This window comes from Salvelinus fontinalis, chromosome 33 (assembly GCF_029448725.1).
Source record: "Salvelinus fontinalis isolate EN_2023a chromosome 33, ASM2944872v1, whole genome shotgun sequence".
Lineage (NCBI taxonomy): Eukaryota > Metazoa > Chordata > Actinopteri > Salmoniformes > Salmonidae > Salvelinus > Salvelinus fontinalis.
Window position 1 is genome coordinate 40508178 of NC_074697.1, and position 24984 is coordinate 40533161.

General features: G+C 47.2%; 2 protein-coding genes across 3 annotated transcripts in view; both read right to left on the bottom strand.

Annotated features, from left to right (window-relative positions):
- Nucleotides 1–5035: 5035 nt before the first annotated feature.
- Nucleotides 5036–14554, bottom strand: LOC129832271 (nascent polypeptide-associated complex subunit alpha, muscle-specific form-like). Of its 2 annotated transcripts, none has more exons than XM_055896203.1 (4): nucleotides 14313–14554; nucleotides 12474–14100; nucleotides 11018–12176; nucleotides 5036–8013 (listed from the first exon to the last, which is right to left on the bottom strand). In XM_055896203.1, exons 1-4 carry the CDS (start codon nucleotides 14370–14372, stop codon nucleotides 5991–5993), a joined length of 4869 nt encoding a protein of 1622 aa, XP_055752178.1. In that variant the 5' UTR covers nucleotides 14373–14554; the 3' UTR covers nucleotides 5036–5990. The 2 variants fall into 2 exon arrangements, with proteins under 2 accessions (XP_055752178.1, XP_055752177.1); XM_055896202.1 differs by having other exon boundaries at nucleotides 14307–14554.
- Nucleotides 14555–14760: 206 nt separating this feature from the next.
- Nucleotides 14761–24984, bottom strand: part of LOC129832273 (pleckstrin homology domain-containing family G member 3-like) — a 21821-nt gene continuing 11597 nt past the window's right edge. Inside the window, exons 3-13 of the mRNA XM_055896204.1 lie at nucleotides 22379–22445; nucleotides 20755–20801; nucleotides 18929–19079; nucleotides 17163–17294; nucleotides 16692–16874; nucleotides 16367–16459; nucleotides 16174–16260; nucleotides 15930–15963; nucleotides 15722–15799; nucleotides 15311–15409; nucleotides 14761–14954 (exon numbers count right to left, since the gene is read on the bottom strand). Of these exons, the coding sequence (XP_055752179.1) occupies nucleotides 14854–14954; nucleotides 15311–15409; nucleotides 15722–15799; nucleotides 15930–15963; nucleotides 16174–16260; nucleotides 16367–16459; nucleotides 16692–16874; nucleotides 17163–17294; nucleotides 18929–19079; nucleotides 20755–20801; nucleotides 22379–22445 (1072 nt within the window). The 3' untranslated portion in view covers nucleotides 14761–14853. The remainder of the gene's footprint in view (nucleotides 14955–15310; nucleotides 15410–15721; nucleotides 15800–15929; nucleotides 15964–16173; nucleotides 16261–16366; nucleotides 16460–16691; nucleotides 16875–17162; nucleotides 17295–18928; nucleotides 19080–20754; nucleotides 20802–22378; nucleotides 22446–24984) is intronic.

The following is a 24984-nucleotide window of genomic DNA, read 5'->3' on the forward strand; positions in this document are numbered from 1 at the left end:
TCAGTATGTTGGCAGCGGCCACTAAATGTTAGTGGTGGTTGTTTAACAGTCTGATGGCCTTGAGATAGAAGCTGTTTTTCAGTCTCTCGGTCCCTGCTTTGATGCACCTGTACTGACCTCGCCTTCTGGATGATAGCGGGGTGAACAGGCAGTGGCTCGGGTGGTTGTTGTCCTTGTCCTTGATGATCTTTATGGCCTTCCTGTAACATTGGGTGGTGTAGGTGTCCTGGAGGGCAGGTAGTTCGCCCCCGGTGATGCGTTGTGCAGACCTCACTACCCTCTGGAGAGCCTTCCGGTTGTGGGCGGAGCAGTTGCCGTACCAGGCGGTGATACAGCCCAACAGGATGCTCTCGATTGTGCATCTGTAGAAGTTTGTGAGTGCTTTTGGTGACAAGCCGATTTTCTTCAGCCTCCTGAGGTTGAAGAGGCGCTGCTGCGCCTTCTTCACAACGCTGTCTGTGTGGGTGGACCAATTCAGTTTGTCCGTGATGTGTACACCGAGGAACTTAAAACTTACTACCCTCTCCACTACTGTCCCGTCGATGTGGATAGGGGGGTGCTCCCTCTGCTGTTTCCTGAAGTCCACAATCATCTCCTTTGTTTTGTTGACGTTGAGTGTGAGGTTATTTTCCTGACACCACACTCCGAGGGCCCTCACCTCCTCCCTGTAGGCCGTCTCGTCGTTGTTGGTAATCAAGCCTACCACTGTAGTGTCGTCCGCAAACTTGATGACTGAGTTGGAGGCGTGCATGGCCACGCAGTCGTGGGTGAACAGGGAGTACAGGAGAGGGCTCAGAACGCACCCTTGTGGGGCCCCAGTGTTGAGGATCAGCGGGGTGGAGATGTTGTTACCTACCCTCACCATCTGGGGGCGGCCTGTCAGGAAGTCCAGTACCCAGTTGCACAGGGCGGGGTCGAGACCCAGGGTCTCGAGCTTGATGACGAGTTTGGATGGTACTATGGTGTTAAATGCTGAGCTGTAGTCGATGAACAGCATTCTCACATAGCTATTCCTCTTGTCCAGATGGGTTAGGGCAGTGTGCAGTGTGGTTGCGATTGCGTCGTCTGTGGACCTATTGGGTCGGTAAGCAAATTGGAGTGGGTCTAGGGTGTCAGGTAGGGTGAAGGTGATATGGTCCTTGACTAGTCTCTCAAAGCACTTCATGATGACGGAAGTGAGTGCTACGGGGCGGTAGTCGTTTAGCTCAGTTACCTTAGCTTTCTTGGGAACAGGAACAATGGTGGCCCTCTTGAAGCATGTGGGAACAGCAGACTGGGATAAGGATTGATTGAATATGTCCGTAAACACACCAGCCAGCTGGCCTACGCATGCTCTAAGGACGCGGCTGGGAATGCCGTCTGGGCCTGCAGCCTTGCGAGGGTTAACACATTTAAATGTTTTCTCTCACCTCGGCTGCAGTGAAGGAGAGCCCGCAGGTTTTGGTAGCGGGCCGTGTCAGTGGCACTGTATTGTCCTCAAAGCGAGCAAAAAAGTGATTTAGTCTGTCTGGGAGCAAGACATCCTGGTCCGCGACGGGGCTGGTTTTCTTTTTGTAATCCGTGATTGTCTGTAGACCCTACCACATATGTCTCGTGTCTGAGCCATTGAATTCCGACTCCACTTTGTCTCTGTACTCAGGTTTTCCCTTTTTGATTGCCTTTACGGAGAGAATAGCTACATTGTTTACATTCTGCCATATTCCCAGTCACCTTGCCATGGTTAAATGCGGTTGTTCGCGCGTTCAGTTTTGTGCGATTGCTGCTATCTAGCCACGGTTTCTGGTTTGGGTAGGTTTAAATAGTCACAGTGGGTACAACATCTCCTATACATTTCCTGATAAACTCAGTCACCGTATCCATGTATTCACCTATATTATTCTCAGAGGCTACCTGGAACATATCCCAGTCCGCGTGATCAAAACAATCTTGAAGCATGGATTCCGATTGGTCAGACCAGCATTGAATAGTGCGTAGCACGGGTCCTTCCTGTTTGAGTTTATGCCTATAGGAAGGGGGGAGAAAAATGGAGTCATGATCAGATTTGCCGAAGGTGAGGGCGGGGGAGGGCCTTGTAAGCATTTCGAAAAGTTGAGTAGCAGTGGTCCAATGTTTTCTCAGAGCGAGTGCTACAGTCAATGTGTTGGTAGAACTTCGGTAGCATTTTCCTCAGATTAGCTTAGCTAGTTAAAATCCTCGGCAACAATAAATGCTGCTTCAGGATATGTGGTTTTCAGTTTGCATAGAGTCCAGTGTAGTTCTTTGAGGGCTGTCGTAGTATCGGCTTGAGGGGGAATATACACGGTTGTGACTATAACGGAAGAGAATTCTCTTGGGAGGTAATACGGTCAGCATTTGATTGTGAGGTATTCGAGGTTGGGTTTACAAAAGGACATGAGTTTCTGTATGTTATCACAATCACACTATGAGTAGTTAATCATGAAACATACACCCCCGCCCTTCTTCCTCCCGAATAAATCTTTATTCCATTCTGTGCGATGAACTGAGAACCCAACTGGCTGTACGTACTCAGACAGTATATCCCAAGAGAGCCATGTTTCCGTGAAACAGAGTATGTTACAATCCCTGATGTGTCTCTGGAAGGAGATCCTCACCCTGAGCTCGTCAACTTTATTATCCAGAGACTGAACTTTAGCGAGTAATATACTCGGAAGCGGTGGGTGGTGTGCATGCCTCCTGAGTCGAACTACCTCTTCTCCGCCAGGTAGTGTTTTGGATCAGTTCAATTGTTCTGGGGGGTACAAACAAAGGATCCAATTTGGGAATGTCGTATTCCTGGTCGTAATGCTGGTAATGCTGGGGATTTACCGATGCTTTGATATCCAAAAGTTCTTTCCGGTTGTATGTAACACAAAAGATTTTCTCGGCTAATAATGTAAGAAATAACACATAAAAACAAAATACTGCAAAGTTGCTTAGGAGCTAGAAGCACGGCTGCCCTATCTATCGGCGCCATCTTGATTATATATGACCTATATCCATCCTACCCTGCCTCTCCAAAGTCTTCAAAAGCCAAGTGAACAAACAGATCACCGACCATTTCGAATCCCACCGTACATTCTCCGCTATACAATCTGGTTTCCGAGCTGGTCACTGTTGGACCTCAGCCACGCTCAAGGTCCTAAACGGTATCATAACCGTCATCGATAAAAGACAGTACTGTGCAGCTGTCTTCATCGACCAGGCCAAGTCTTTCGACTCTGTCAATCACCGTATTCTTATCGGCAGACTCAACATCCTTGGTGTCTCTATGGTGGTGCCACAGGGTTAAATTCTTGGGCTGACTATTTTCTCTGTATATATCAATGATGTCGCTCTTGCTGCGGGTAATTCTTTGATCCACCTCTACGCAGACGACACCATTCTGTATACTTCTGGCACTTCTTTGGACACTGTTTAAACAAACCTCCAAACGAGCTTCAACACCATACATCACTCCTTCCGTGGCTTCCAACTGCTCTTAAATGCTAGTAAAATGAAATGCATACTCTTCAATCGATCGCTGCCCTCACCCGCCCGCCTGACTAGCATCACTACTCTGGACGGTTTTGACTTAGAATATGTGGACAACTATAAATACCTTGGTGTCTGGCTAGACTGTAAGCTCTCCTTCCAGACTCACATTAAGCATCTCCAATCCAAAGTTAAATCTAGAATCGGCTTCCTATTCCGCAACAAAGCATCCTTCACGCATGCTGCCAAACATACCCTCGTAAAACCGACTATCCTACCATTCCTTGATTTCGGCGATGTCATTTACAAAATAGCCTCCTTCCCGCATGCTGCCAAACATACCCTCGTAAAACTGACTATCCTACCAATCCTTGATTTCGGCGATGTCATTTACAAAATAGCCTACAACACTTTACTCAGCAAATTGGATGCAGTCTATCACAGTGCCATCCGTTTTGTCACCGAAGCCCCATATACCACCCACCACTGTGACCTGCATGCTCTCGTTGGCTGGTCTTCGCTACATATTCGTCGCCAGACCCACTGGCTTCAGGTCATCTATAAGTCTTTGCTAGGTAAAGCCCCGCCTTATCTCAGCTCACTGGTCACCATAGCAACACCCACCTGTAGCACGCGCTCCAGCAGGTATATTTCACTGGTCATCCCCAAAACCAACACCTCCTTTGGCCGCCTTTCCTTCCAGTTCTCTGCTGCCAATGATTTTAATGAATTGCAAAAATCACTGAAGTTGGAGACTTATATCTCCCTCACTAACTTTAAGCGTCAGCTGTCAGAGCAGGTTACCGATTGCTGCAGCTGTACACATCCCATCTGTAAATAGCCCATCCAACCAAGTACCTACCTTCATCCCCATATTTGTTTTTGTTTTTCTGCTCTTTTGCACACCAGTATTTCTACTTGCACATCCTCATCTGCACATATCACTCCAGTGTAAATTGCTAAATTGTAATTACTTTGCCACTATTGGCCTATTTATTGCCTTACCCCCTTACTTCATTTGCACACACTGTATACAGATTTTTCTATTGTGTTATTGCCTGTACAATTGTTTATCCCATGTGTAACTCTGTGTTGTTTTTGTCGCACTGCTTTGCTTTATCATGGCCAGGTCGCAGTTGTAAATGAGAACTTGTTCTCAACTGGCCTACCTGGTTAAATAAAGGTGAAATAATTATTCTTTTAAATATCTGGGACTAAATATGCGATACAAGGTCTCAGCTTTGAGAGAAGAAGCCTCGTCAGGTATCAGTCAGTCACATGCAGGAATCAACGTTAATGATGAATAATGTAAATCATGGTTATATAACTTGTATGTGTAGCAGTATATAAGGATTGAAAGGGAACCCCCTTTTCAGAGTTCTCATTGGACTTGTATTGAGTTCGTGAATCTCTCCGGGCCGTGATAATGAAGATTTCTTAATTTACTTTGAATTTGAGTCCTTAGTGGTGCATTTCCACAACAATAGCTATGTTTTCCAGGATATTGACTAATTAATATCATAATGTATAATTGGAGGATTTATAAAGGAGACAGACAACATCAAAGGGTCTTTAATATTTTTATTATTATTATTGGAGTACAAATAACTGAAATGCACATCAGTAATAGACACAGTGGTTGTTCTTTGAGTCTTTTGACCACAGGATTTAACATAATTTCAAATCTGATATTTAAATACTGTACTTGAAAAAGTAGTTAGCATAGGCCTATCAAAACGGGCCAATGTAGCCTGAAGACACTGTGTTGTGTAGCAATAAAAAGGCATGTTGGTTGTCACCATTCATTTTCTTGCACTTTGTTTTCCCTGAAATTTGTTGCTCTTATTTTCCCTTATTTTCTGCTCTTGTGTAACCAAATAAATCATGTATTTTTTCCACATGAACCACTGATAAAACTACATAGGAAAGAACACATAAAAACATCAACATCATGATTTGGTCTGAAATAAAAGCTACCTTCACAGACACGTCTTAACTACACACACAGCTGAGGACATTGTGCAAAATAAAGATATCAAATTAAGTGCCGGAAATGCAGACAAAATAAGACTAGTTCATAAATAAAAAGAATTGACCATTTTTACCATGCCAGCCACAAGCACAAACATAGGAGTTTGATAAACAAGACATTGTTTTTTTGTTGAACAGAATAAACAGAATTTATTTTGAAAGAACAAACAACAAAAAGACTAATAAAAACGACACTGGCAAACTAATTTGTCTGTGGGTTCAGTCGGTGTCCTGTTGGACAGTGATATAGGTGGCCGAACGGTGATATGTGGGGTTGGTTGCAGAATCCCTGACATTGTCAGATTGTCATCTGGAAGAACAGGTGATTCAGTCTACTGTCCAATTAAGTCTAATGTAATTCATTACCATATTACCTGGAGTTATATCTCATAGGATCCCGATGAACACCACTGTTTCAGGGTAAAGTGCCTATTTAGACTTTCAGTGAGGCATAAGGCACCTTGGAGGAGTTCCCCAGTCGTAGCTCCTCACAGCCTCTTGCAGTTCTGGGGAGCGGGAAGGGTAAGGTTGCAGGCATTGATGCTGACCCTCCGTCTGCCCTGGCTGTCTACCACAGGGGCTAAGGTCTGGTTCAGGCTCACCTGGGTGTTGCTGAAGGAAGTGATACGTCCACTGCCAGCAATCTGCAGGTTCACAGTGGTAGCATAGCTAGTCTTTAGAGTTCTTTTGGCTGCCTGCATTGAGGTGTCCTCTGGCTTTGGCTCACTCCTGTGAGGGTACTGGATGGGCACGCCCATGTCTGGGGCTGGGGAGGCCCGAGGCACATAGGCACAGATCAGGCGGCTCCGGCAACTGTCCTCCCCAAGGTCTGGGTCACCCCATTCATCCTGAGGCCAGACAGGGGAGGTCGGAGCACTCTGGTCAGGGTTGTCCCCACTGTCATAGTTGGTCAGGAGTTCTCGCACGTCGGGCCAGGCAATGCTGGTGAAGTGTTGCTCGCCGTGGGTGCTCTTCCCAGGGGCCAGTCTGACAGGGGACAAGGCCCCGGGGCTGAGGCAGGATGGGGAGCCACTGTAGGAGCTGCTGTAGGAGCAGGATCCCCCTCGGGGGCTTATCAACCCAGACTCCTGCTCCGCACCCACAGACCTGCGCCCTCCGCTCTCTCCCCAAGACCCCCTCCCATTCCTGACTGGACTGGGTGGTCGGTCAGCCAGGCTAAGGAAGGGCAGGCTGCTTCCCTTGGTCCTCCGCAGGTTCTGAGAATGGGTTGGAGAGCATGGGGAGAAACCAGATGGGGTAGGGGAGGTGGTGTTGGAGCTTCTCTGTATGGAGGGGGGAAAAACATCTATCCATGTGGGTGAGGCTATGGAGGAGAAAGGAAATGCTAATTTGGCCTTCCGCGGCTGAGGAGCGGCAACTCCCCAGACATTGGCAGGAACCCCAATGGGCGGAGGGGAGGTTATGCCTGAGGAGCAGGCTGAGGAGGCCCTGGGGAGCTCCAGGGAGAGGCCCAGGTGATTGAAGGGGCAAGCCCCTCCTGCCTGGGTGCTTCTAGGGTTGGGGGGCTTGTTCATCAGGGGGCCTGTGTGATTCTGGACTGGGGGAGGGGAGCAGATCCTGCTGAATGGAGATGGGGATGGAGAGGGGGACGGGGACTGCACTCGTGAGCTGGGCTCCGAGGCAGAGAAGGGCCTTGCCACCCTGTTGAGTGTGTGAGTAGAACCACTCCAAAGAGGATCATGGGGATGGGGTATACTATTGGCACTCGCTAACGGTGGCTTCCGGTGATTCGCGACCCATCCTCCGTTAGTGGTGTTATTGTTATTATTGTTGTTGCTGTTTCCATTCAAACCAATATGACGTGGCTGGTGTAGGGCAGCAGGCCTGGGCCGGGGAGAGGCAGAGGAAGAGGCGGTGTGATGCAGGCTGACTGGGGGGGCTGGGGAGACTGAGCGCTGGCTGCGGTACGGTGGGGGGGACAGGGCTGGGGCTGTGGATGCGCATGGGCTGGAGCGGAGTGAAGTAGACCGGAGAGGGGAAGGGGGACATTTAGGTGGCTGGCTCCCATCTCTGGAGTAAGAAGCATAGGCATAGCCAGGACTCAGAGGGGGGCCGCTGGGGCCAGAGGTGAGTTTGGGGGAGGGAGACCTCCTCCTGAGTGGGGATGCAGTGGGAGCGGGAGCCAGAGGGGCTGGACTGTCTGGGGGAGGGGTGGCCTGGTCCTGGAGGCGAGCGTTGTTCCTGGCCAGACTCTGGCTGATGGACTGGCTGATGCAGGAGGCAGCCAGGGACTTGGTCAAGGCAGAAGGGGTGGGAGAGGAGCAGGGGAGTCCCCTGATGGGGGAGGGAGAGTGCTGGTGGAGACTGGGGCTGAAGGCAGAGGGGGGCTTGGCATCCATGGGTTGGCCAATGCCTGGAAGCATGGTGGCTGATCTCTCCAGTGAGGGCTGGGAGGAAGGCCTTCTGACAGGGGACAACCCTGAGGCATGGATGGATGGGAGTAATGGTTCCTGGACTGGCTCTCTGGACCTCAGTGGAGAAGGTGGTAGTCTATAACCAAAGGAAATCATAGAGAAGAGGAAATGAATAGACTTGATTAATCAATCCCTCCAGGATTCTGTGATGGCAATATGTTATGCAAAATCAACAATTTCACACACAATATGCGAGGGGTTGCAAATTTGACCAATCACTGCACTATTTCAGCATAGAAAAGCCAAATCATCACAATGTTATCGCATAGAACTGACCCATCAACGCAGTACAAAAAGAGGGCTCGGAATTTCAACCAATCATTGCACTTTTACCACATAATATGTTTCAATCAAGCCACACGTTAACAAACTTTTTTCCTCGTGCATTTTCGCTACAAATTCAACTAAGTCATCGCATATTGCCATGCATATTATCACTAAAAATCCCTGTGAAACCCTGGAGGGACTGATTAATGCCACTGCCACAAAACTTGGCTTGGCTTGAGGAGAAGCAAAATTGAGAGGAGAGGACAGGAGTGCAAGCAGTGATTACTCAGTGTTGAGAAAATAAGCTACTTTGATAGTACGTTAGTACATTTCTATATGCAATTTAGCTCTTTGCTGCGATGTACACAAAATAAAATAAATCAATTTATTTGTATTTTTATTATACAGCCAAATAGGAACTCTTGAACATTTTCCCACTCGATGCGACCTCTAAAGCGATGGACATTCATGACAAAACACAGTGATTTCCATGTCAGGGGCCTTCTCACATACTTTGCATCTACAGTGCCTTCTGAAAGTATTCACACCCCTTGACTTTTTTCACATTTTGTTGTGTTACAGCCTGAATTTAAAATTGATCAAATTTAGATTTTTTGTAACTGGCCTACACTCAATACCCCATAATATACAAGTGGAATTATGAATTTAGAAATGTTTACAAATTAATAAAAAATGAAAAGCTGAAATGCCTTGAGTTAATAAGTATTCAACCCCTTAAATAAGTTCAGGAGTAAAAATGTGCTTAACAAGTCACATAATAAGTTGCATGGACTAATAGTGTGCAATAATAGTGTTCAACATGATTTCAATGATCTGTAAGGTCCCTAAATCGAGCAGTGAATTTCAAACACAGATTCAACCACAAAGACTAGGGAGGTTTTCCAATTCTTCGCAAAGAGCCCCTATTGGTAGATGGATTAAAAAAGCAGACATTGACTATCCCTTTGAGCATGGTGAAGTTATTAATTACACTTTGAATGGTGTATCAATACACCCAGTCACTACAAAGATACAGGCGTCCTTCCTAACTCAGTTGCCGGAGAGGAAAGAAACCGCTCAGGGATTTGGTGATTTTACAGAGTCTAATGGCTGTGATAAGAGAATATTGTAGTTACTCCACAATACTAACCTAAATAATAGAGTGAAAAGAAGGAAGCCTGTACAGAATAAAAAGTATACCAAAAATGCATCCTGTTTGCAATAAGGCACTAAAATCATACTGCAAAAAATGTGGGTAAGAAATTAACTTTATGTCCTTTATACAAAGCGTTATGTTTGGGGCAAATTCAACACAACACATCACTGAGTACCAGTCTTCATATTTTCAAGCATGGTGGCTGCAACATGTTATGGGTAGACTTGTCATCGGCAAGCACTAGGGAGTTTTTTTTTAAATTAAAATAAACGGAATAGAGCTAAGCACAAGCAAAACCCTAGAGGAAAACCTAATTCAGTCTGATTTCCAAAAGACGCTGAGACAAATTCACCTTTCAGCAGGACAATAACCTAAAACACTGGTGTTGCTTACCAACATTGAATGCTTCTGAGTGGCCTAGTTCCAGTTCTGACTTAAATCAGCTTGATAATCAATGGCAAGACTTGAAAATAGCTGTCTAGCCATGATCAACAACCAACTTGACAGAGCTTGAAGAATTTTAAAAGAATAATTAGCAAGTATTCTACAATCCAGTTGTGCAAAGGTCTTAGAGACTTACCCAGAAAGACTCGCCGCTGTAATTGCTGCCAAAGGTGATTCCAACATGTATTGACTCAGAGGTATGAATACTTATGTAAATTGGATATTTCTGTATATCATTTTTTATAAATTTGCTAAACTTTCTAAAAACGTATTCACTTTGTGATTATGGGGTACTGTGTGTAGATGGGTGAGAAAAAAATGAATTTAATCCATTTTGAATTTGGGCTGTAACACAACTAAATGTGGAATAAGTCAAGAGGTATGAATACTTTATGAAGGCACTGTAAAATGCTTTCTTTCCATCTACTCTGTGAATAACACTGTTTTATCTGATTCATATAATTTCTTTCAGAACTCTTAGTGGCGAAACAGGAAACAGTATTTGCACACTTCCGGTCAGAGGCACATTCCTTTAATCTTTCTCCGGTTTTAAATTTTGCCCTCATCACCTTCACAAATCGGTTTAGGGTATGTAGTAGATTCTGCCTATTACCTACAAGAACTCTTTTTTTATTTTTATTTTTTTATTTATTTTTTATAAATTTTATCCCATTTTCTCCCCAATTTTCGTGGTATCCAATCGCTAGTAATTACTACCTTGTCTCATCGCTACAACTCCCGTACGGGCTCGGGAGAGACGAAGGTCGAAAGCCATGCGTCCTCCGAAGCACAACCCAACCAGCCGTACTGCTTCTTAACACAGCGCGCCTCCAACCCGGAAGCCAGCCGCACCAATGTGTCGGAGGAAACACCGTGTACCTGGCCCCCTTGGCTGGCGCGCACTGCGCCCGGCCCGCCACAGGAGTCGCTGGAGCGCGATGAGACAAGGATATCCCTACCGGCCAAACCCTCCCTACCCCGGACGACGCTATGCCAATTGTGCGTCGCCCCACGGACCTCCCGGTCGCGGCCGGCTGCGACAGAGCCTGGGCGCGAACCCAGAGACTCTGGTGGCGCAGTTAGCACTGCGATGCAGTGCCCTAGACCACTGCGCCACCCGGGAGGCTACCTACAAGAACTCTTAGTGGAAGAATGAAGCTATGGACTGGTGAAATTGTGTTACTACTGTATTAACTCCTATTAAATACTGTACCTTTGGCTGGGGAGTGTGAAGTTGTTTGATCCGTTCCAATTCATAGGAAGGCTCCTTCTGCCCTTGGTAGTGGGCAGGTGCAGGTTGGGTGGTCTTTGGCTGGTGAACTTAGGCAGACAGTCAGAGGACTGCACCCCTGGCGGAGGTGTAGGCATCAAGCTTTGGAGCGATGACCACGGACGGGGAACCATGTCCCCCTCTTTTCGTTTGGAATCCTCTGGGACTTGACTCTCCTTGACTCTCTGACCAGATGTATGTGTTGCTTGCATGGGTTCAGTCATAACTGACTGAGTGGCACGCCACACTAAGGGGTTTGACCCCTCAGTTAGCCCAGAGATGGACCTCTGTTGTGTGGGAGATGTGTCGGAGATGTGAGTGGAAATCTTTGGTGCTGCAGGTGAAACATCCCGATCATCTAGAGTGCCATCTTGTGACTTGGCTTTGGTGGATTCAGCTTTGCTTTGATGACCAGGGGCCATCTGGGGTGAACTCCCCCTCTCAGCCCCACTGGCCACACAAGGCGACATTATCTTGGTGTTTAAACTGGCTTCGTCTGGGTTCACCACCTGGCTCGTCTCTGGTTCAGTTGGAGCCTGCTGTTGAATGGTCTTCAGCAGCTCCTCTGCAGCTCCAAACCCTGGAGACCTGTCTTGGTTCCCACATGGGTCTGCTAAAGAGGCTGCTGCTGCCCCCAGAGCAGGATCTTCCCTAATGGAGTACAGATTATGTCCTTTCTGCTCAACCCAAGTCCTGCTGAGATTCACAGGCCTCTCTGGGGTCCCTGGATAACCATCAGCTGGAACCTCCACCCCTACCCCTTGGATGGGGCCTTCCTGGACTGGGGAGGCCCTCTTGGGGTGAGGCCTTCGCATCTCAGCTGCTGAGATTACTTCCTCAGACTGGTTCTCCATAAGCTTCCCCTCCACAGCAGTAGTCACTACCTCCTCAGGCCCAACCTGCGTGGTTTTTGGTGGGGTGGTCAGAGGGGAGGAGGTGGGAGAGGCAATGGATGTGGATCCCAGGTTGGAAACAATGTCCCTGAGTCCGGACAGGGCGCAGCTGTTCTCTTGCTGGCGGTAGGTGGGGGACAGCTGTTCGCTGACAAGGACATGGCCAAAGAGCTGGGGTTCTGAGGAAACTGAAGTCATCTCCTGGCAACCTGTAAAACCCCCCCAAAAACATTCCAAACACTGTCATTCACTGATACACAATATGGAGGCTTTGCATGTCACGTTTTATTTGTTGTCTTTCCTGACAAACCATATGAAGGCTTTACTTTCACTATCAAACATGGTAAATCACAGTTTATATGTGTTCTTCCATTATTTAGCAGTGCTTACTAAAACAACTCAATTCAACAATAAGGCCAATAAGACCAGCAAGTCTTTAGATATCCTCACTATTACACTATCTAATCAAATCATAGCCATTTATACAGGATGTTAAAGGTACTGACCAGTGGAATGGCTCTGAGCTCTTTTTACTGTAATCTTCTCCTCCTGATGCTGCTGTGGCGGCTGGGCCTGAGGAGGGACACTGTGCCTGGTGGTGACGGTCCACGGTGCACGACCCTCACACACCCTCTTGTGGTGAAGTGGCACCTTCATGATGCTGGCCTTGGCGCTGTACATTCGAGCCAGCATTTGAACTTTACTGAGGATTCTCTCTGAGTTCTCCACCAGACATGGATCACCGGGGCTGGCCTCGAACAGGCCTATCCCCGCCACGTCTGCGACCGCTGCTCCCTCGTACAGGGTCCGGCTGGAGGACACCATCTTACAGTGGCGGGACCAGCGGCCCACCTTGATCTGGCTGGGTAGGCCCTCTAGGTTCCCAGTGAGGGAGCTCCTGTCTCTGATTCTACCCCACCCAGCCTGGGACACTGGGGCGGTCTTACTGTCATGAAGACCTGTAGGTGGAGGGACAGTGGAGTCTTTCTGGGCCTCTTTAGGTTCTGCGTCTAGATCACTTGGACTTGGTCCGTGCCCATTGATTACCTGCTGGTCTTTTGTGATCGCTTTGGCTGCTTCGTCGCTGAATGAGGGCTCTTTGGTGATGTCTGTTGACAGGTTTGGTATGATTTCCCTCTCTGTGCTAACAGGGGCTCCTACTTTCTCCTTCTCTTTCCAATCCTTCGTCAGCTCTGTGCAGGGCAGCTCACTCCCTGGCTCAAACCTGCTACATTTCTCCAGAGCAGGCTCAACCTGACCTGGTGCCTGGTTGTGCTCTTCCTGGGAACCAGCAGCAGAAGTGGAGGAACAGTCTGGGCTGAGGGCTCCCTCTCCCTGGTCAGGCACTGACGGAAGATGGGAGGTCAGCTCTGGTTCTGCCCCCCCATCGGAGCGCCCGCTCTCCGAGTCACACAGGCTGTCCTGGTGGCCAAAGACAGCAAATCGGGACACGGAGTCTTTGACCAAGCCGCTGGGGATGATGAGGGAGAAGCTGTTTCTCCTGGGGGTCGGGCTGCTATCACCTTCTCCTGCCTCGGCCTCAGCCGCCTCGTAGTAGCTGCGGATCTTCTCGATGATCTGCCTCTCGGACTTGGTGAGCTGGGTCTCTTTCTTGGGCGCCAGAGGGCTCTGTACAGTCTGCTCTGGGCCAGAGAGAGGAGCTTCTGAGGGCTTTTTCTCGTTGCAGAGGTCAGAGCAGATTTCCTTCTCCCTCTCTCTTTCGTCTGGGAGGTTTACAGGAGAGAGTGGCGTCGAGGTTTCGAACATTTGCTCGTCCTCCACCTCTGAGGCATTTCTTTCCCCAACTGTCCCGGTTTCTTTGGCTGATGTGCTCTCCTCCTGAGGCCTCTCCTCTAAAACATCAGTTGGCAAAGGTGTTGACTCTCCCTCTTCACAACCACCCTCCTCTGAGGATTCCCTGGACAGACACGGTGGAAGAGTTTGGTCTTTCATTTCAGTTCTGCGCTCCTCCAGTTGCACTGTTATCTCCTCTGGACTATTGGGATGGGGATCTTGCGACTCGTAAGTCTCCTCCGTAGGGGAAGCAAGCAGCAGGTCATTTCCTTGCTGAGCAAGTGGACATGGATGTGGCTCAGTTGCTTGGTCCTCATGAGACTCATCCAGGGGTGAATCCTGTGGAGAGACAGAAACAGACACAAAACAAAGTCAGTCATCCCCGCAGCTCCTACAATACGTACATGGGGAAGTAATGCAGCACTAAATCGATAGCTCATAAAACTAGACACTAACGTCTACTGACTAGACAAGTGACACAGGTTGCTTCAAATCCATGGCAGCTGTTTAATAGTGTGTGAATTGTGAAAGACAGTATAGCCCACCCATACTATGTCAGACTTGAGTTCGGCCATGCCCTCTCGCACGCGGCTCTGGTTAATGAACTGCATGATCTCCTCGGTGATGGAGAGTGTGGGCGGGGCGCTCAGGGGGGGTAGGTCCTCTTCTTCCAGGCCCAGAAAGGGATCCGGCCGCTCTGCCTCAGCCTCCACCTCTATCACAGAGGAGGCCAGGGTGTTGGTGCTGCCTGAGTATCCCAGGCTATCTGCCCCAGGACACAGCTCCCCCTCGCTGCCAGCCTGTGGAGATGGACATGAACATCAACACTGAGATGGAGAATGTCAGGAAGGGAAGGTGTACTACTCGATAGCGTTGTCAACAAGGCATTGCTCATAGTAATTATTGTCAAGTCATTCTTGCAAATGAGATACCATCTGATGTGCATGACAGTTGTGTGGGTGGATAGGGGCGAAATCAGTCTGAATCAAGCTTACCTTTGAAGAGACTGGATTCCATGAGAGGAGGAAAGGAATGGTTGGGGGGAAACAAACAAGGGTGTGTTTACTTTCCATTAAAAACGTACCAAATCTTTCAGCCCTGACAGACTGAAGCACTACAAGGAAACAAGATAAACAAAAATCCTTTAAGAAAATTCTCACCATGATATGCTGTTTCGAAGTCTTTAGTTGGAGCTGGAAAGAAACAGCCATAAGCATTCAATAATGAGTCATTTCCAATTATTACATTTATGAATTCATATTTTCAAGCTCCGTATGTTTAGTCCATGTCCTGTGCAGTGGGTGATTCCTCTCTGGGCCCTTGTTCATAAAGCGTCTTAGAATAGGCGTGCTGATCTAGGATCAGGTCCTCCTTATGTGGGCCCTGGGCCTATATTCACAAAGTGTCTCAGAGTAGGAATGGTGATCTAGGATCTGTCCATATAATCTTATTCATTCTGATCTAAAAGGCTAAACTGATCCTAGATCAGCACTCCTACTCTGAGACGCTTTGTGGACACAGGTCCTGGACTATAGACATGAAGTCTCACCAGACTGCCTCCTGCCGCGGCGATAGGACAGATTCCCCTCCAGCAGCAGGGGAAGGCTCTTCTTGGCCTTCTCTGGGGTGTAGATGAACTCTGGGGGCTCTGGACATACACACACATACACACACACACACACACACCACACACACACATACACACATATACACGCACGCACACACACAGAGAATTAATTTAACTCAGAAAACACAGACCAGACAGGCATATGGCAAAATGGCTTTGTTATTTGTTAGATTTATGACAAAGAAGAAGCCATCACCGTCATCCGACTTTGGGGTAACAAAAAATGTGCTTAAAACCAGTAAAGATATCCAACAGAAATAAAAGTGTTTTGAACGAAAACAAAACACAAATGAGATACTAGGTGCATTACAGGTAAGAATGGCTTGTCCTGACCTGATTGGCGTCTCCCTCGATGGTATTCATCGCATCTTGGAGATGACTTTTTAAAATTATCCTGATCAAACTGAGGAGCTGTGAAAAAGAAATTGCGAGTTGTGCATGATTGTAAACTGTGCACAATTGGTGTCAAATACAGTGTAAATTGAAAGTGAAAAATGTAGGTGTATGAATGTATGATGGTTTGAAATGACATGAAACTCACATTGACAGAAGTTGTCACCGAGTACCTGCCTTGCCTGAAAAATACATGTATGGTATTTCAACGATTGCTCAACTTGTGACAGTGTTTGCGGTAACTATAAACAACCACAAGGTGGCAGCACACCCTAACAGAGTGATTACAATATTCTCTGTTTCTGTTTAACCACAGCCTTCAGTGTTACATTGGCTGAAATGTATTGCCATTCATATCGGCAACATTTACAGTAATGTACCATAAGCCTTACCTTCTGGGGTAGAGAGGCAAGATGGTTCTCCACTATCAGTCTCTTGAGGTAGTGCAGCCAAAGGCGTTTCTCCTCCTGGTTCTTGGTCTGTAACATGGGTAGGAGGGTAGTTTAAGTACACTGGTCTGACACAATACAATGTCCTGTTCTTTGATAGTGGTTCACTTGTAATTTGATAGTGGTTTACTCGTACCTGTACAATGTGCTGCTGTTTGGGGATGGTCTGATCGGACACCTTAAAACACAGGGGGTCCTTCATGGTTTCTACGAGAAGAAGATTACAGCACTGACGGGAGAGAAGGGTAGAGAGATGAGGGAAAAGGGAGAGTGAAAGAGGAGAGGAAAGACAGTGGGGGGGGAATAAGGGTGTCAGTACATGATAGAGAATCAAGCATCAAAAACGAAAACATGATACTTTTTTGATTGGTGTAGGTGTCATCTCTAATGATACATGCTCCTAGCATTTACAGACACACAATAATCTGATCAATTCATTCCGGTGTCCGCACGTCACTCACAAATATGTGGGTGCTGTAGATGAAATGCTCCAGCCTCTTTTTAGCGATAAGCAGCATCTTGTCGAAGAGGAAGAATGCCCTCTCCTTCTTGACCCGTTGGACCCTGAAGGCGCCCTCCAACACCAGCTCTCCAAAGCCACTCAGGTCTGGACCTGTCCAGTTGGTCAACAAGCTCTCAACCTCCTGCCAGAGCCAAAAGAAAAACAGTGTTTGTGTTAACCCAAGCTTGACCTCTGACCTTCAAAAACAGTAGTCGAGGCGGAGGTGTCCAAAGACCTCCAGATGTAGTGGAGACTGAGGTGTCCAAAGACCTCTGCGACCTCTAACCTCTTTTGACTTTTAACCCCTGACCTCTACAGCCAGTTCAGAGTCATAGATTATGATCAGCAACAAAAGCTAACTTCTTTGTTACATTTTCAATGAGAACTGCTGTAGTGAGTGACTGAGCAGAGCCTGACTGGTGGTCCATACCTGCAGCCTGACGGCGTGCTCCTGCTTCCTCTTCATGTCGTTGATGTACCAGGCCACGGCTGTCATGGTGATGATGGCATCCTCCACCACCTCGTAGCCAGGGTCACTTTTATCAAAGTGTTTGGCCAGCTCCTGCCACACGGGGGCGACAGTGAGGTTAGGCTTCTATTATGCTTCGATCACACTGACAGCGTCATTTCATTTTGGTACACCAGAATTACATTCATTTCCAATGAAACGCTGTGTTTGCCTTGCAGCATTGCGTTGCAGAGGCAGTTGCAGTGCGTTCGGTGTGGTGCATACGTTGGATTTATCGAACGTATACGTCAAACTGTCTGCGTAGACAGAAATGGTAGCAGGAGGGGAATGTTAAACTTTTGTTACATACACATCCAGATGATGCTGCGTACTATTTTGCGCAATGATGCTGTCGGTGTGTTCGAAGCGTTAGTGTCAGTATAAGGAGAAGGGGGTAGCTGCAGCCCAATATGGCGACCTGCCGGAGTATGAGTGGGTGTGTCGAAAGGAAAGGAGTAACAAGGCAACTACTGTACCGCAAGAGTTTGAACTTCTGTTTTGAAGCCAGAGGATGAGTCTGGGTTGTATTTCACTGTTAGTTTTACACCAGTAATTTAACATTTTCAGTTATAAAACTGATGATTGTTTATTTTTTTATTAAAAGTACTGATCATGTGTGTGTTGCTGCTTTTAGGCGTTGTACGCGTGTTCTTACTGTGACGTGTGTTTGTATCAAGCTGACATCTAGATGGTTTTCAATAGGAGTTATTTCTTGTGTAGGCTGCTATCCTACTTGAAATCAAATCATAGGAGGTAAAAACAAAATGGCCACGTTAGCTACCGCCTGCAACACTGTGGTACAGCTGCCCAGTGGGAAGCACCTCATGTCGGCAAGCCGCTCCGCACAACACCGGTGCACTAGTCAATGAAGGGATTCGATTATCTGGCCCGGGTGTGATTAAGATGCTCCGTTCAAAGCCCACGGAAAAGTTCTCTCAAAAAGTTCTCTGTTTTCACATGCAAAAGTGATTGCTTTTGATAAAAACGCTTCATCTGCCTTCCAAATGAAAACTAGTTTGAAAATTCAAACATATATTTTATGGAAAAGAGATGTATGTTTCTGGACGATGCACCATGCTGTCTTGTTGACAACATGATAGAACGGCATAGATTATTGTTCGATTTTGCCCGTTCATGTCACTGGCCAATGGGGCCATAGACCAGTGCACCGTTGCTCAGGTTAATATAACTCCCTCATTCGCACTGGTTTATCAACTTTGAAATGAGCTGATTCTCTTTCCATACTCCTTTCGACACACCCACTCGCCCATACCATATTGGGCTGCAGCTACCCATACATACCCCCACAGAGGTGGGCCTGGAGAGAGAACCCTAGGTCGTTGATCAGTGTCCAAACACAGCTAGTTAAATGCCATGAGTTGTGAGTGTGCGTTTAAACATAGGATCCTTATTTCATTTCACAGAATCTCTCTGCTTCATTTACTCGTTAGCTGTACCCTTGGTCTGCTGAGTATCACACACCAATAAAGGCAAGGAGTGCAGAGTAAGAAGCAGGATGATTTCTGATGATTTGGATTGAAGGGAAACAGTCTACAATGGGACCTGTACTTTTTCTCTGTGTACAATATAGAGGAGTTGTACATATTCTCTGAATAACTTTGACATTGATAGTATTGGATCAGTATCATCATATTGTCTTTCTGACCCAGTCCATGACCCATACTGACCTGCAACAGGAGGTGGTACTTGAGGATCCTCTGCACTGGCTTCAGCAGGTAGGTCTCCAGGGGCAGGGAGTGGCACAGGGTGGTCTGCCTCTCGTGGAAGAAGCCCACCAGGCTCTTGTTCTTCATGCAGTCCCTCAGAACAGCCACCGAGCTGGGGAAAGAGATCCAGGAGGAGTGGGGGTGGAGGTGGATGTTGGGAGTGGAAGAGGAGGGGGGGGGGGTCCACAGCAAGACTCATCAGTTGGCTCATCGCTATGCCAGACAGCACTTCATCTTATGGTGAAGCGTACAGTAATGTGTTCAGCGTATGCCTCCGGTCCCCCCTTCAGAGGGGCCTCTTTTTGTCTGAACGCAACTTTTTACATCCACTAGAACATTCTGCTTCATTCGCCTTGCTGTCCGACTGTGATGTCTTTCTTAGGCAAAAGCTCTGATATCTGTTAACAGCATCTTTTCGGATGAGCTACGAACGTGGTCTTTTTAAGACATCAGTGGATGAATGCACACAGCTCAGGTACAGGGTCAGGGCACCTTCGAAGTCTCATAACAAATCTAATTCTGTTTCTGTTCTCTGTGACAGACACATGAAAGGCTGTTTATACAGAGCACATGTAGAACACCACATCTTCATGGTGACGGGCAGCGATCCAGTGCTTTTCAAACATCTGCCAGTCAAATAGTAGTGGCCCGTGGGATTAGAACTGATGTGCCGTGAAAGATGCTGCTTCTAAAAGGCCCGTGATGTGTTTGTATTTTACACGCACAATATACTGTAAGTTATCCTGATTGAGCAGTGACCGCATCTTTACCGCGATCATTAAATCAGTCACTATAGTGTTTCATTGGATTCACCTAGTTTCACTTATCTGTCCGACCACTGAGTAGTTCAAGCTAATCAAGACCCTGAGCACGGTAACATGCACACAATAATGTGATCATTGTGGATAGTCAGGTTAATATAATAGTTTGTTTAAAACGTTGACGTGCATTTCAAGAAGAATGATTTCCCTAATAATCCTGTTTACATGACACATCTGAAATCAGGCTAATGCACAAAATCGCTAATCAAAATACGTTTTACCACAGTGGCCATGTTATTTTTTGCAAAGACCTTTTGTATGTCAAAACTATTTACAAGATGCATACGTTCAGTTTTTCAGGACTCACTTCACTGCCGCATAAGAGGGAGGCCCCGCTACCCGGGGCCGGCACATGGACAGATCAAATACACCGCTAGAACGCTGATTAAGGTGTTTACATGTTCTAATCATTTGAAAGATTGCTCAGAAAATCAGGTGTTTTAATCGGCTTATGCTTACTTCGGTTTTGACCGCACTCCGATTAAGATCAGCAGAGTGAGGTGTTTACACGACTAATGCCATACTTGACCTGCTGCCACAATCAGTTTAATATCGAATTATTACTGGTGCATGTAAATGTGCTCAATGTCCATAAAAGTCATTTTCCTTTCACTAATGTCTCTCCACAAAGGATGGTGATTACAACTGTACTCTTTCCCCCCCACTATCATATACAATTGTATACTTATTGAAATTACTCATGAAAATGTGTGTTTTGAACTTTACTTGTCCACTGTATTGAATTCATTCCATTCTCACCCCAGGTCACTTCACTATAGCTATCATTCAATGATCCAGGTCAAATGAGAGCCCCGAGGGCACATCAGTATAGCGTGTGTGTGTGTGTGTGTGTGTGTGTCTGTCTGTCTGTCTGTCTGTCTGTCTGTCTGTCTGTCTGTCTGTCTGTCTGTCTGTCTGTCTGTCTGTCTGTCTGTCTGTCTGTGCATGTGTGTTTGTGTGACTTACTTGGGGTAGTTCATACAGTACAGGGTATATATGTCGAAGGCTTCGCTCTAAACAAGAGGAAGAGAAACCCAAAAAACGATGACATTAGTGGGGAGAAGAGAGACAGGTGAGAAAGACCAGCGACACCGAGCGTTGGTCTCCATGTTCCCTCTGCCACAAATCACCGCCATCTGAGAGACCCCCTGTGATCATGTGACACCTCTCCTCACACGAGGGTCATTCTCCAGGTCTCACTCAGAAATAAACACTTTTTTTTATCTCATAGCAAAACCCCATTCCCTGACTTATGTAAACATGTATTCTCATCCAAGAAACATCTCATCTAAACATCTCATCTAAACATCTCATCTAAGAAAGCAAAGGAATGAGAAAATAATTGCATTTTATATTTAAGTAGGTTTAGATAATGGTTCCGTGAGGTCAACTGAATGTTACATTCCAAAACAGATGTGTATGTACGTATACTTGTCTTTCCCACTCAGTCGTACATATGGCCAGCAGGTATAGGGTTTGAGATGCATAGCTTAGCAGATGGTGAATTGTTACAGGCTACAGCTGACTCCATGCAGACCCAGTGTCTTACTGCACCTAAACTAAGAGCACGTACGGCCTCATTCCAAGCAGAAACGGTCACGTTTGAACTGCGTTTCCCACGTTCCACTCCGCGGTAGCGAGGGGCCGTTTTCCTCACACTGTTTAGAGAGGTTAGTCTAGCTCAGAGAAGCATCGCAAAACCCAGAATAACCTTGCCGGTAATGGATTAATTAAATGTACTCTGCATTTCCGCAGCCATCTATAATTGGCCACAACAGTAGCCCAATCAATAGCAGAGAACTATAGCGAACAGCTGGATAAGGGGGTTTGGGCGCCAAAGAGGAAAATACAGGCTGGAGACTGGACTAAGAATAGGCACCCTTGGATCCTGGACCGCAAATGGGATTCTGGTTCTTGTGTCTTGGTCCGGCTTTGGCAGGGCCATACGTGTCCGTCTGCAGCCCCACATATGGAGGCATACCCTGGGAGTCAGGGACATAGACGCTGGCCATTCTCCCAGCCGACACAAAGGAGAGCCTGTTTCCCCAGGTTGGTTGGACCCTTCACTGTTCCTGTTTAGTCAGCGGTGGTTCAGTGTCATTACTCAGGCGACTAGAGTATAGCACCATGAGGGTGTGCAGACCCACTCAACTGTAGTGAGCACATGAGTTGAATGGTCACCGCCATCACCGCTTCAGAACCAGAACCAATCCAGACATCTCTCTGGTCACGGGCCTGCACACACTCACATAGCCCAAGTACAAACATTTCCTCTGACACACTGCCCAATGTCAGCGGCCCACTTCAAACAGCTGTGGTTCTCTATTTGGCCGAAAACAAAAGTTTGTTTCACACGATCTGCTTGCTTGATATTTTAACAGCGCTCTGCATCCAGAGAACAAAATAGCTACTGTATACAAGCACCATATTAGCCTACACAGCGAGCCAGTCTTAAGCCATGACCCAACAGGGGCTGGCTGTGACCAACCATTCGGGAAACACTGGTTGAGGTCATCGGAATACCCACCAAAAATGTGCAATGTGAATTTACTGGTTGTTTGTGCTTTATCATAGCAATGTGGTGACTCACCCTCTCAACGAAGCACTCAGCGATGGCTGCTGCATGAGGACTCCTCTCCAGGTCCTCCAGAAGCTCGCTGTGGGACAGACAGACAGACAGACAGACAGACAGACAGACAGACAGACAGACAGACAGACAGACAGACAGACAGACAGAGGTCAGTTATGGGCCATGAGAACACCACCAGAGGTCATGGAACTTGTCTACATTCCTGGGACTCATGCTCTACGAGTCAGTACACCAGCTCTAAGTCATGATAAAATATATCACTGTCAAATACCGTAACATCCATGTAACAACTACTCATAACACATAATGATGAGCACATAAACTGCTTTGTAAAATGGACAGCACAGATATTGCTTGGTAGACACTGTGCAGTGCTTATGAGTGCATGTGAGTTTGTCAAGGTCTAGGACAGTTCATGAGAACTGAGCACCCCCATTTGTTTGGAGACTGTTATTCCGTCTCCACCGAGGCTCTTGGAGCTGGTGTTGAAGACGATCCTGGCAGGGATGGATCCCAAATCCCAACTCCATTTCCACAAAGGATTCATTTATGTCTCCCTTTCCGATCCTTCCAAACGATCTCCTAAATGCATGCAGATGGGACACATCTAGCCTTGGCTCTACATCAGCCAACCCCAACCAGAACCCCCTTCCAGCTGTCCCACTACCCGCCCCCCTCCCCACCCCTCCGCAACACCCGCACCTTACAAACACAGACCTGAATCAGACTGCCTTTAACAGGGGAGAGTGGGTGGGCGTTTGCTTTCAAGGGTCAAATAACCACGTACACCCGTTTCACCTTTGGTCCCGTGCCACGAGCTCACCCTAGCCTCTTCATCACCATGGACAGACGTCTTATGAAACACATACGCAACCTCGACTCCAGGACCCGGTAACTTTTGATTAACATCCTACTTCGTGAACGTCAGCGGAGGGAGAGAGCGGAGGGTCTCTCTTTTCAGTATCTGAATTAATCAAAATTATCGGTGAAAGATTTTCTTGGCGGGAGAGTGTGGAAAAGGTAAGGAATAGTTGTGAGGAGGGGAGATTTGAGGGAGTGGGGATAGTGATGGCGGTTTGACTTCTGACTCCGATTAGGAGAGGATGGAGGTTGATGTAGCTAATGTAATGGCCGTCTCTAGTGGTTACTGGGACATCTCAAAAGGGACAATTAGCCTCACATTCCTGGACAGTGAGCTGAAACTGAGGGTGTCGTTCGCCGCGGTCCCATCAGCCCGTATCTGTGGTTACACGACGTGATGAGCAGCCCAGCCGCACTCAGTTCATTAGCGAAGCCCAACTTCCCTGCATCTCTGAGAGGCCCAGGGCCGCCGGACTGGCCAGTCTCCCGGGATCCCCCCTCTTCCGAAGGAAAACAGAGAGGCGCTCTGTAAACACCCGGAGTTCGCCTTCATATGACCGGGGGGAAAAGTTCGGAGTGAAAGCGCAGCCCTCCATTCTTTCGCGTCGCTCTCTCCTCCCTCGGAGACGAGGCTTGTTTCGTGGCTGCCCTCCGCGGTAAGAGGGCGTCATTAGGGTTTCGGGGGAAGCAGAGGGGAGTTATGGGTGGTTTTTATCAAATGGCCACAGAGCAGGGTGTCTCTGAGTGCCACTGGACCTGACTGATGTGGGAATTCTGTTGTTGACAGACAAAGACAAAGAGAAAGAGGGAACAAAGAACATGCCACAATGGAGACATTTCCTCCATCTGCAAGAGCAAAGGGCTCTCAACAAGACTACATCTGCAGTGCTGCAGTATGTTTGCAAACTTGTATCCTCACGTTGGATTTAATTAAGGCTTGGCACTTACTAGAAGGGCCTGGTACTTTAAGACAAAAGCCCTGGAAAGTATTTGGCTGTCAGAACCTTGGACTTGAGTTATGCTTGTAACAACCCTACTAATTACTTTCCCAGCTTTTCATTTTGAAAACACTCCATCCATAGACTTCTAACAGAGATGCTCCATATTTGAGTTCTGAGAAAAAGTGGAGTTTTAAGTCAAGCCTACTGATTTTATCTCCTCACTGTATGTGTATTGTTCTTCCCTGTGAAATATGACACACGACAATCTGGTATTTGAAGTATGTGCATTTGATCCTCCTCTAGATAGAGGGTGAACTGTGAGGGGAAAGAGGAGTTTCCTCCAGATGATCCCCCTACAGTCGTATATTTCACGAAGAGTTACAGTCAAACAGGGGAGTCACCTGAGAGGCGCACTGTCAATGAACTCGCACGCTCCCTCACTTCTCTCTGTTTCGTTCTTTCCATTTCCGTACTTCTTTTTTACTCTCTTTTCATTGTGTTTATAAGGTAATACCTTCCATACTGCCTGTTCCCCCTTCTCTTTTCCTCCGGTACTCCTCACTTCCCTCCTTTCTCCTTTAATAATCGTCCCTCTCTCATGGAGTGCGATCTCTGCATTAGATTTATGCACTTGCAGGTCTGTTTCCTCTTTAGTAACTACACAGTAAGTGCCAGCAAAAAGCAACAGAGACCTATCTAGATCCCTTCATCAGAGAATGTTTATATGCACTTGAACCTTGCTGGCCTTGTGTTCCCAATCCCATCCCTGAGTATGGTCACATGCTGACTTCACCGCCTCTATCA